Genomic DNA, 12,967 nt, shown 5'->3' with positions numbered 1-12,967 from the left:
GCTTCTAGACTATTAATCTATTTCACTACCTTAATTACACTTATTAAGTTATCTGTATAAATACCTTATGTGAATATCCTTTCATCTTCTTAGTACACTGTATGTATTTGGTGACAGCTATATGTTTTTCTTCTCTACAGGTTTTACTCACACTTTTGCAATAACAAACTTTGAACTCAACTTTCTTTACGTGATCTCTTTGGATAGGAATGAGCTAATTACTCGTAATTCAAAGCAGCAACTCAGTTCCCCAGGAACAAGAGAATTTGGTTCAATTATTGGCTGCAGATATAAACAGTGACTGTCTTTTTAGGAGAAATTGTTACTTGCAATAAGTTAACATAATGTGATCTACTAGTTCAGTTTTCTTGTTTTCTAATATTCTATCTTTCTTATAGCTGTTTAAAACTCTTTTTATGCCTTTTATGGCATCTTTGTGGGTTCTGACTCATATTTAAAAAAATAAAAAAAAAATCTCTATTTACTCTGTCATTTGATTCATACTTGTTGTAACATATGATGTGAAAATTGAAAAGTTTCTTCCAGGGCAGACTATACCAGCATCAAATATAACAGGTGTTTTTTTCTCTGTGTGTATCTATATTGGAGGAGTTGTGTTTATTTTATTTTAGTTTATTTTTTCCCTAATAGTGTTATGGTATTGTCTCACTGGCATTTTGTGATCTGGTGTAGCTGTTGGATCCTTTTTTGCAGAGGTACTCTTTAGCTGGTCATTCCCCATCTCCTGAGTTAGTTATTTCCTCTAAATAGCATGCTTTGTCCCTGTTGAATTACATCCTAATTTTATTAGATTATTTGTCTAGTTGGTCAGAATTTACTTGCCTTCCAGAGTGTCTGCAGCCCTCTCCTGATTTTCTGTTATTTGTGTTCCCAGTCTGTCTATTTTTCTGTAAATGGCATGGATGGAAATTCAGGGCTGCACCAAGATGAGATCCTGAGCCCTCTATGAAACTCTACTGCAGATATACACTTGGTTTAGGTGTAGTAGTTATTTATTACATATCCTTTTTCCAGCTGTTTTGTACCTGCTTAAAAGTACTTTCACTTGGAACTTTCTTTCCTACTTTATAGATGGCAATGCTATGGGACAAAAGTGTTACTGCAATTAACATGATATTCCTTTACCCATTAAGAAATCATATTTTTCTTTATTATACTTAACCTGTTAAATTACATTGGAAGCAAAGAAGATATTTAATAACTTTCCAATGTATGCTATTGTTTCTGATATTAATGATTTGGCAAGCCTTTGTAATCTTATGCATTGTTTCTTTCCCTAGTTACGTCTTGTTTTAGGTCTAGCAATTCTGACGACTTCTTTTTTTTTAATGTCTTGTTTCTGACACTTTTCCTTTCTGGGCTTGTCCCTGTCCCTTCTAGGCAGAAGATAATGCCAGCAGGTCAGGCAGTGGCATTGCAGGGCTTCACAGCTGCTGCCTTGCCTAGAGTGGCATTTGACAAGTTGTTTCAAATTCCTTACAGAACTCCTGGTTTGGTCTCTTGTTTGTTGACTTTTAAATATTTTCTGAAGTTTTACCTAAAGGATTACCTATTTAGAGAAATGCACTTTGGAAATTTAAATTGTTTTACCCCAATTTGGAAAAAAAAAAGGGTCAAAACTTCCCTTGCAACAGCTCAGCCAAATCTTACTAACTGTAGCTGGACTTCTTAGAATGTGTGCTTGTTAATAAAATAAAAGAATGTTAAAACATACTACTAGAGTTAGTAAAAAGTTAGGAATCGAATTAATGAAAAATGAAGGTGTAACCAGTGGTTTTATAGGTAAGTTGTGTATATATGTCTGTGTGTAAACTGTTAGGAATGTGTGTTGTTTATAAGGAGATGCTTTTAAGATCTTCTCTATTAATTGGCTACTTTTATTTTTACAGCCTACACAGCTCAGGCAGATGAGAAGACAGGCCCTGCTACTCCTACAGATGCTCATGCCAGAGCCTTACAGGTTTGCAATGGACCTTTAGAACATTATGACTTTTTGATTAAGCATCAAGAGCTGAAGAATGATGAGCAACAAAGGAGAGTTGTGCAGCACCTGCAGAAATTGCATGAGAGCCTTAAAGGCTACAGCATTGATTCGAAAAGTGTTCTTTCACAGGTGAGGTTTATAATGATAAAAATATTTTTTGCATTTGTATTTTTCCTCCTAAGAATGTGCTTAAAATGCATAAATTTCTGTCAAGAGCACAAATCTTATTTTTGCAAATACATCTTTCCAGATAGATGATTCTTCATGTTTCAATATGTCTTCTTTCTTTTTTGGTTTGTAAAATCCAGTGGCACTCTAGAGGTAGCCAAATATGACAGAGTAAATAGAGATTTTTTTTTATTTTTTAAAATACGAGTCAGAACCCACAAAGAAGTACAGAAATAATTCTGTAAGAAAATCTAATGTGGTTTTAGCTATGTCCACTGCCTACTTTTCCAAAAACATCATTTGGCTCTAGGAGAGAGGGGCTTAAACCAGGTTTTAATTCACAAGCACTGGTATTATACTTGTGTGTTTGGATTAGATAAACTGAACACTGATGTTTTGTGTTCTAACAGATATTCCACAAATAATTCCACATTATAATATGTATCAGACGTGACTTTTAAAAACAATTCTTCTCCATGTCGCTAGTTTCCAGGTGAGGTAAGGAAAGAAGGCCTTGGTATAATCTGCACCCTTCTTGTGTTTTTGGGGGCATCACAGTTCTTTTCAAAGGATTTACAAAAGTTTAAACATATCCCTGTTGCACATTGGCTTAACAATTACAGTGCTGTTAGCCAGCTGTTGCATCTCTCTAACTTTTCCCTGAAGCTCTTGACACAGTGTTTTCTAGACTCTCTTTGATAGTATTTTCCACGTCTTTTCTTGTCATGCTATTATTCTCAGATTACTGCTCTGGTGGCCTTGCACCTGCAAATACTGATAGCACTGCTATGGCACGTTCTCATGGGAAGCAACTAGAACTGATGTGGGAATTCCCTCTTCAGCTTTCCTTGCCTCTTGTTTTGTAGATCTGAGTTTATATCCCAGAAAACCAAATGTGGCACCCAGCAAAGCAGATAAGACATTTAATCCATTGCTAAATATTGGGCATAGATGTGCACAAATGCCCAGTGAATGTGCTTCATTTGCACCTGATTGACATATTTTAGTCAGCACAGTTGTAAGCTGTGGTAGGATGAAACAACAAGAGTGGGGTGTTTGACTGAGTCTGATGATAAAAGTATAGTGCTGGGGAAAAAGCATGACAAAATATACATTGCTGTCTCACCTGCACTTTCCCAGCCTGGAGAGATCTCCTTGTCCCTGGAAGGAGGGAGTCTGTCAGCATTTTCCCCAGCTAGACTCTGAGTTTTTCTTTTGATTTCACTCTTTTCTTGCATCACTTAAGGGTTTTTTTTTCATCAGAAGTAGCTTTAACATTTATGGTCAATAAATGTCTTTTGCAGTCCTTGCTAAGAAATCTCCATGTCAGCCTTTTTAAGCGTTTATTGCACCACACTCCTCATCTCATGAGCATAAATTTAAATATGCTACTCTAAACTTGTTACCTAATCATACCAGGTTGTTCTCTTACCTGGCACAAATACTGTCATGTTTGCAGATTGTAGGGCAAGACTAAATGATGTAGCACGAGGTAAGGGGAGCCAAAGCCTGAGAAAAAAATGTTATGATGAAGGCATTGCCTCTACTGCCAGACCTGAGGATCAGTAGGCTAGAATATTTTGATCTTTTCTGGCAAGAAGTTGTGGACATTTGGATATTAAGTTCTAAAAGCGCTGCCCTGGAGAATAATTTTGAGAGCTGACTTGTGTTAACTGGAGTGCCCCAAGTCATTGTTAGTTGTTAGAGCAGGTGTCATGGCTTTGTAGATCAAGCATTATGTGGGTTGTGTTATTCACTGATTCCTTGATTGGGAAGTGTGAATAGGGAAGGAAACTTGTATTGCAGAGAACAGATACCAACCTTACTCTGTTTAGGAAATATGATGCTGCTATGTCCCTAGGTAACAGCGCTAATTGCAGTAAAGCCAGACTGACACTTTCTTACTTAAATGCCATTTTTTACTTGAGAATGTGTTTTTCACCTATTTCTTTAAAGCATTCCACTTCTGCATTTAACATTGCTTTAATTTTAAACCAACTTTTGAAAATTGTTGCATGGCTCACTGATGAACTAATGAGTCAGTGAGAAGCAGCTGAAGAGCTACTTGCTACAGGGGTAAGTGTTACTGCAGTTTGAGGGTTTTTTTCTGGAGTTTGATATTTCTATGGAAATCTTAAGATTGGTAACAGGTTGAGCACTATAGTGCCATGCCATACGTCAAAACCTCAGAAAAGGAGAGCAGTGACTTCTGCATAAACCTGTCAAAGTCTGCTAGCTTATATAATTAAATGAAATCATGATTCAGGGAGAAGAAGTCACAACAGCTTTGTTCCTCTTCTGCTATATTTGAGGAAGCAATTTGCCAGTTCAAACAGAGCTCCTTATGAGATAAAATGAAGCCAACCAGATGATAGTTTAAATTCTAGTGCAGGCCAGGTTTTGCTTCAGCAAAGTTGTAATCAACATCTTGATGAAGGTTTCCCCAGAATAAGTCACAAATGTGACTAGGTAGTTGCAAAATCATATGCTTATCATATGTTTGTATCTGTTGAGGGGTTTCCTAAGTAAGCAGTATACTTGGTATTTTGTTATGGACTTTCAGTGCAGTGATGCTGCTGCCGACTTGGTTCAGATAGAGCTAAGGCTTTTCATGCCAAGAAGAGCTGGTGCTGTGTACTGCTGCCTGGAGTTGGCCTGGTTGAATAGGATTTGTGTAGGTTTATGGGTGGAATTCATTCTGACCAGTAGAAGGCTTCTCCGGGAAATACTAATGATGCAGGTAAATCCTGTATTTGTGAATAGCTTGTTGGCAGTCTCCTCTCATGGAGGCCAGGTACTTTGTAACTTTGAATACTGTCACATTTTTGTAGTAAAACCATTGGATTTCCTTTCTGTTTTGTCTTTGATGAGTTTTAGTAGATGTAAATTAAACAAGTTGTTGTATTTTAAACTAACTAAGGATATATTTTGAAAAAATAAAATGCTTTATCAGTTAGACTTAGTATTTTGTAAGTTGACTTCTTGCTTTTTCAGGAGGTTTCTAGAAACTTGAATAGCCCATTTTTGGTATGAAATCTCCTGTTCTGAGAAGAAATTAATATACTGGCAGCTTTAAAAAAATAATGGTGCTTGTCATTTCAAGTGTGCTCATTTTTCTGGCTCTGTTATTGAAGGGAATGTAGTTGAGAGGTTGCGGTGAAGAAAAAGGAGCAGTGGAAGAGAAACCTCTCTCTACCAGCCTCTTCTGTAGTCTGATATTCCTTATTTTATTGCTTGATTTCTTCTGTGATAGAATTGCAGAAGCCTCTTCCAAAACAACAGAAACTATTCCAGAAATAGAAACTTCTTGCACTTCTGAACCATTCTTCTTACAAGAATGGTCTGCTTTGGTTTTAGCTTGGTTCTTCTTTCTCACTTTTTCTCTAAATAGTTTTATTCACTAAACTGTGGTAAAAGTAGGATTAGGGAGCAAATATTTATATCAGATACAATAGAGACCTTTCAGGTTTTTTTTTACCCAGAACACTTGTGTTAGCTCACAGGCCAAGCCTTTTTGAAATGAGTAGTCTGGGGCACACAGACACACCAGACACAATTTTCTTCATGGGAATAAAACTCTATTTTGTTATGATGTAGGTTTTTTGGGACATCAGCTTACAATGAATCTCAGGGGAAAAAACAATTAGTCTTGCTGCCAACCAAGCAGGCTTCTGTTTTTTAAAATTACTCCTCAAATTTGAACAAGGACTTTGATCTTCAACTTGGTGAAAGCATGGCCTTGTATGTTGAGATATTTTGAGATCCTCTGAATTGAAGTTCAAGGCTGTAAGAGTTTGCATAGACATTTCAGATCCCCAGCTTTTCAAAATAATACCAATTGGGACATCTTAAGAGTTGTTGAGTTGCTGTGCTAATGACTTGAAATAAGCTCAATTATAAGTGAGGTCATGTTTTGAAAAGAGGTATGAACAATAGTAAACACCATTCAAGACCTTGAATATGTCTTCAGCTACAACAACAGCCAAAAAGGAGACTTGAAATAGTGGGAGAAAGAGACAGTTTTGTTAGGATTTAAAAAAATATCTGCTGTTGGGAGACTCATCTTGAATTTTGCATATTTTAATTAACCATCTTAGTATTGACATGCATTTGCACTTACAGGTTTTTCCAATCAGGGTGTAAATACTGCCAGGAAATGAGTTGCTTTCTTCTGGTGTCTGAGCAGGGGAGAAGGTGGGAAGACATTGCATGTTACTAAAGATATTCTCCCCTTCAAACTCAAATTTTGTGTATCACTTAATATCTTTGAGTGAGTACCTCTAAAGTATTAACTTTAACATACTTAAATCTTACCACTGTTGTCAAAGAAAACATATTGTCAACAAATTTAACATTGTTATGCTGAGACTCCAAATGTACCTCAGGATAATATGGAAATGAGCAAGGAGAAATCATTAATTTAGTTTGTCTTCCTAGATTTCCTACTTTTCTCCCTTTCCTGCCTGAAATAAAGTAGAATGTCCTTATTTTAGGATATCTGGAGGATCTTCTGCCTGAGATCTCCTCCCTCCTTCTTGCAGAATGTATGTTTGCATAGAACCAAGATCAGTATTCTGCTTTCTTTGCCCCCACATACCATTGACTGGCTGCTTGCTGTGATTTAAATTGTATCAAATGTTGATGGGATTTTATCAACAATCCTAGTGGAGGTTTCCCTTTTTCTTAGACAGCTTCCAGGCTTCAGAAGATGCATTAGAATAACTAAAACAAAAAGAAAAAAAATCCATTTTATGGTCATGCAAAATAGCTTGAGACTGGTAGGATATGTGAGTTGTCAGTGTTAAAAAAATCTACTGATAAAGTTTTACTTTTTTGAAATAAAATGTATGTTAAGAAAAAAGGACAAACCAGAACAACCAAACAATATAAAAACAAATTATTAGGGTTATATAATATATGACAGGAATGAGGAAGTCATTATCCTAAAGCTATCAATAGTGTGATGTTTAGAATTATATGTGAAATATTTTCTACAAACTTCTTTAATTGCTGAAACAGGAAAAAAGGTTTTCTGACATTTGATTTGTTTTTAGAGATGATCAGCAAATATACTTGGCTCTGCCACAGTATCCATGCTTTTTAGCAGATAGCAGATATCGCTCAAAAATTGCTGCCTTCAAAGGGAAACAATTTTAAATTTTTAAACCCAACTTTTAGGGAGGCCAAGCCATTATATTTGTTTCCTTTAGTCAAAACAAAAGTTCCTTTTTGTGTAACATGTTATCTGGAAATAAATATGCCTAAAAAGACAAATATTAAAGTACTTAAATGTAATTAATAAAAGCTTTATAATGAAAATATTGGTATAAGAATGTAGGCATTTTTATTTGTTCTGGTTGTATAACCTTTTCAAAAACAGGTGCAGTTGTACTCTACACATTGATTTGTTTTTCTGGCTTTGTGCTGCTTCTTGTGAAACTGCAAATCACATTAATACAGCCTTTCTGTATAATAATTTGAATATTATAGTCTATTATATTGTTAAAGTGATTGTTGGTAATCTAAAACTAAATCCAAAGAAATTCTTTTGCAAATGTCTCATTTGGATTTTTGTCTGTTTCTTCTTTTCTCCTGTAACTTTGAGCATCAGTAGTTTTATTGAGCACAAACTCTTTAAAAAGTACACGCTGAAAAATATCCAACAACTAAATTGTCTTACAATGCTTTCAAAGTACTAGCAAATAGCTGCATCCTTGTCAATTAATGAAATAGTTTCCAAACATCTGAAACCCTTTCCAGCCAGAGATTGATGATACAAATTTTTGATTACCCTATTAATAGAGATCTAAATTAAATCTAAAAGGGGCTCTTGTGTAAGAGCCATGCTTGCATATTTTCTGAGTGAGCTGGTACTGTAGACCCGAGATATTACCCTTCTACTTTTTGGTCATGCATTTTCTTTTATATTTAATTAGTGTTTTGTACTGACTCCTCTATTTCTTTACCACAGCACTGTATTTTCAAAAAGTGCTTTAGATTCAAGTTGTTTATCAATTACCCAGCTCCAAATGAGACCACAGGGTTGCAATTTCAATTTTCTTCTGTGTTGGCTTAGCCCATAGAACTCTGAAAGTGGAGTGCTTTAAAATAAGCAAATACTCTTCTGCAGTGTGTTTTGTGGATGTCAATTCAGTTTCATGGATTTGATTGAATTTTGGTCAGATTTCCAGTTTTTTAGAAATTGTTTCTTTTTTGAATTATACTTGGAAGTGGCTGTGCACAGTACTGGGGGAAAGGGAAAGAGGACTATTCCAAATTGAAAGTCTTAGCATTAGTGGAAGTTTTTGCATAAAAATATATACTTGAGTTAAATAGATATCAGGTGTCATAACATATGTCCTGAAGAATATTAATAAATTTAACATTTTTAAGCAATATTCATTCTAGATGAAAGTAACTCACTTGAAAAAATGGTTAATAAAAGGCATACTTTGAAAGTATATTTTTATATGCTTATATATTTATACATATACAGACACATGCATGTGCATATAGATACATATTTTTACTGTGACTCTATTGATTTTTATCATGTTTAAACCAGAGATAATTTTGGGTTTAATATTCAAAGCTGAGAGAATAGGATGTGCAATGTTCATGGGCTTTGCAGTACTGATTTTCTGAGTCCTAATACTTTATCTCTTTAGCAGACCTGCTCTAATAGGTATTTAGTGCATATATCTATGCATAGTACCATATTGCTTAACTTTATATCCTTTTTTTCTAAGACTATTTGCTCAAATGGCTTAATGAGGCAAAGGATTTGTTTTGATGGTGGTGGATTTGGAAACATTGAATCATTTTATGTGTTGTGATAAAAAGGCACATGTGCTAGGGCTGGGGATGGGATATTTTCACAGTGATCTAAGAAAACCCAAATCCCAAGCCCTGCATGTGTGTTTTGATTCTTAAATAGAATTTGCACTATGATAACATTACTTATGAATTCTGAGCTAATGATTTAGTCAAGGTTACACTTTGATGCCTAGTGCTACTGTTGGGTTTAAGTGTGTAGCTTTCTTACTTTATCACAGCCGTGTGCTTGCTTTTATTTTACCCCATATCTATATCTACTCTTTTTCTCTTGACTTGCAGCTCTTTGCCAAAACCAACCCCCCAAAAGGTCTTTATGTCTATGGAGATGTTGGTAAGTATCATTTGCATCCAACAGAATTTTTTCTAAATTCATGTCTATTTGAATTCTGAAGTGTCTGAAAGCTGTATGTTTATGTAGCTTTATTGGTTTAATGGATCCTACTGGATGTAACATCATGATGTTATTTAATATAATTACACTCTGAATGCTGGAAGCTGTTGGATTGGACCACATTACTGTGTGTAGTTGTTTTCAGCATTACCCATTCTCTTATATTTAAGAATGCAATTTAAGAATTTGGGAACTGGTTGTGGGAGAGAGTTCATATATTCTCATTGTTACAGTGCAGCATGAAAACATACTTGCTTTCTAAATGAAATGCTAACATGTTTTATGGGTGTATGGAGAGTAATTTGTGCAACCTTTGGGCCATGTCTGTATTTTAAAACAGAAAAATAAAAATGTAGTTGTTCCAAGTTTTTGAACAGAAAACATAACTGCTCCTCACAGCAGTCTGGTCTTGTACTTACCCTGTGGAAAATTAGAGTTTCATTAGGGCCAAGCTGACAAACAGTCATTACTGTAATCAGTACATACTGCTCTTAAATTAACTACCTCTTGAGTGATTTTTATTGTTCTTACTTGAAGGCACAGGAAAGACAATGGTGATGGACATGTTCTATTCTCACTTAGAAGTAGAAAAGAAAAAGAGAGTCCATTTCCATGGCTTCATGTTGGATGTACACCAGAGTAAGTGCAGACACAGGTATTGACAAGAATTTTATAAAATACAGTATCTATTAAAAAGTCTGTCTCATATTCATATTAATCAGTGTAACTTTATTTAAATATTTAAGCATAAAGAAAAGTAAAAAAAATAGGAGAAAAGTTAGTGCATGCTAGTAGCGGCATAGATATTAATTGCATATTATTTTTCAAGCATCTTTTCTGAAAGAAAAATATACATACCTGGTTGTATGTATAACTTGAGTATATTGCTTAGAATGAAATCCTTAACTAAACGTTTTCCAGGTGCCAATTAGCTTACCTGAAATCTAAAGAAGGCAATTGCTAAAACTGAAAATGGAAAGGTTAAACTCACTCTGTATTTTGAATAAGCAATGACTAAATCAGATAAAAATGCCAAGGAGAATGGGACCTATTCTGTTTGAGTAACTTAGTAATAACTGTCAGTAATTTACAGGAAAAAAGCAATAGAAAGAAGCACATCCCAAGTTTCAGAAAATTTTCTGATCAGCTGAATAAGGCGTTGTGTTTTGACAGGGATGCTGTTCTAAAGATTTTAAAACTTGCCTCTGTTTCTAAATTTGGTGACCTTAAAATACTGTCAAATTGTTACCTATTGCTTTATTTTACAAGTGTTGTGACAGCTGCATTTTTCTTGGGAAGCTTTCACTGGTGTAAATAACTCGAGCCACTTTTTAGTGCCCACTTTTCAATCATTTCTGGGTCACTTAAGATTTTCTGTTTCCATTTCTTGTCGTTTGTGCTTAATCTTAACAAGGGTAGCTTCCTTCTGCAGGATCCTTTTTTTCCTGCATCTTTGTTTATAGTCAGGTGCAATACAATCCATGAGACAGTAAAGTATGGATTTAAAATTCTTACCTTACGCCATTATCATCATCTTCACATGTTGAAGTATAACTGCTTTGCTACATCTGCCTTCTTTTAGCTAAATGCATTCTAAGAATACCTTCAGAGCAAGATAAAACTGCAATTTGTATCAGTTTATAGAAGACAGAGTGCATAGCATTCAAGATGTTTTTGACATTTGTTTTACAGCCTTCTAAACAAAATAAGAATCACAAAATCTGCGAGCTTTTAACTGTTAGGTGGATGTGGTTGTAAAGTGTTTTAGCCTCTTGAAACTGGATTAAGTTTGATGCTTTCTTATTTTTACTGGACTAGTTTACTTTTTATTTGTTAGCTAAATAATTTGTTCTTCCTATCTTAGAAAAAGAAAAAATAAATATTTGTTCTTTTCCCTTTTATCATCTAAGGAATACATCGCCTTAAGCAGAACTTACCAAAGAGAAAAGCAGGATTTATGGCCAAATCATACGACCCAATTGCACCTGTGGCAGAGGAAATAAGCAGAGAGGCTGCTCTCCTGTGTTTTGATGAGTTTCAGGTGAGTCATAGATTACTCCTTCATTTCAAGGGAAACTTCATAAAATTACTTTTGATCTTAAAATACAATACTTGTTACTGCTAATACAGTATTTGAATCACTGGCCAGTAGTGACTGGTAGAAGTTAAAGACTAGAAGTCACTTTACAGTTTTGAAGATGGTAGGTTTTGGGGTTTTTTCCCACAACAGACAAGATGCAAGTTAGCAGTGTAAGTCCCCTTACAGTGCTTTTGTTTACGAGTCTGGTCATTGATCATACAAGGAGGTATTACAGTTTGTCTAGAGGCTCATGAATTCTTCAGGACAGGGACCATCATCCTGTACTGAGTCTGTACAGTGCCACCTGATGCTTGCTTGCCACTGATCTTTGGTTTTGTAGTTCATATAATGCAACAAACACTCTCAATGTGATTAAGGATTTTAAGAATCTTCTATTGAATTAAATGTGAAAATTAAAAATAAGTTTATAAAATGATCTTTGCCCAAGCTAACTTGATTATTTCATTGGTTTTACACAGTTTGTGAATGTTAATGTCACCAACTTAAATGTAAAATTCTTTATAAAAATGTTTAGTAAAAAAAACTAGAGGTATTTGGCAGCTTTAACCAGCTGAGATACTTTTTAATTCAGAGAGAAAATGCAGAGCAAGATATGAACAGATCTGTGTTAGTTCTTGAATCACCAATAGTTAAATAATCTATTAAATGAAATTGTCTGTTGTGGTGTTAAATTAATACATTTCTGAAATAGAGGGAGCAGTTTATGTCTCCTAGCTGTTATTTTGCAAACCTGCACACTTGAGGAAATAACTGTTCTATGGTCGGCTCCCATGAAGAGACTTCTGGTCAAGTGACAGTTGTTCTTGTTTTAAATTTCTCCTGCATTTTTCAGGCAGGACTGGTTTCAGAATGTGTGGGGTCATTGCAATTGGTGCTGCTTGATCATTTAATTTGTGCTCTGTCCAGTGAATATGGTTATGCTGGGCTTCCAAAACCTGAGTGTAAAATCTAAATACAGAGACAACTGTACTTACACTATGAAGAAATGAGAAGGTTTGGAGAGGGAAGTGATAATTGCCACAGCATTAAATGCTCAAATGGTAGAAAATGGCTTTACCGTGTATTAGTATAAATACCTGCTTTTCTGTATAAATGCTCGCTGCTTTCACGTGGTAGTACTGTGGTGTTTACAGACTGTCTGTCATATTTCCACATTTTAAAGGGAGAGACTGTGGTATATTTTGTTCCCAAGTTGATTGCCTGCTCCCCCTGCTGACTTGGTTGAGGCACACCAATGACTTCAGTTATAAAAATCATCTGTTCTGTTGAACTGTCGCAGTTGGGAAATTAATACAAGAACTATACATTTTAAATGTGTTTCCAAGACTTTGCATTAATAAATGAATTTTTAAGATCTACTTGGTTTGGATATACTGATATTCTACATTCACAGAATTCTGAGCGGCTGGATTTCTTGCCTGATTATTTGTAACGTGGAACTCTACACAGGTTCTGCCTGATAAGA

The 12,967-nt window shown here is 35.1% G+C and overlaps 1 protein-coding gene across 3 annotated transcripts in view; it reads left to right on the top strand.

The window, feature by feature from the left end:
- Positions 1-12,967, top strand: part of AFG1L (AFG1 like ATPase) — a 59,977-nt gene that overhangs the window by 4,684 nt on the left and 42,326 nt on the right. For 2 of the 3 annotated variants that reach the window (XM_030945121.1, XM_030945120.1), the window contains exons 2-5: positions 1,911-2,134; positions 9,290-9,341; positions 9,939-10,040; positions 11,312-11,442. In XM_030945121.1, the coding sequence (XP_030800981.1) occupies positions 1,911-2,134; positions 9,290-9,341; positions 9,939-10,040; positions 11,312-11,442 (509 nt within the window). Of the gene's footprint in view, positions 1-622; positions 1,001-1,910; positions 2,135-9,289; positions 9,342-9,938; positions 10,041-11,311; positions 11,443-12,967 lie in introns of those variants that run through there. The other variant, XM_030945122.1, reaches the window with a different exon arrangement.

The sequence above is a fragment of the Camarhynchus parvulus genome, chromosome 3 (assembly GCF_901933205.1).
Source record: "Camarhynchus parvulus chromosome 3, STF_HiC, whole genome shotgun sequence".
NCBI classification, from domain to species: domain Eukaryota; kingdom Metazoa; phylum Chordata; class Aves; order Passeriformes; family Thraupidae; genus Camarhynchus; species Camarhynchus parvulus.
Note: the sequence above shows the minus strand (reverse complement) of the source record. Positions and strands in the feature narration are given on the sequence as shown.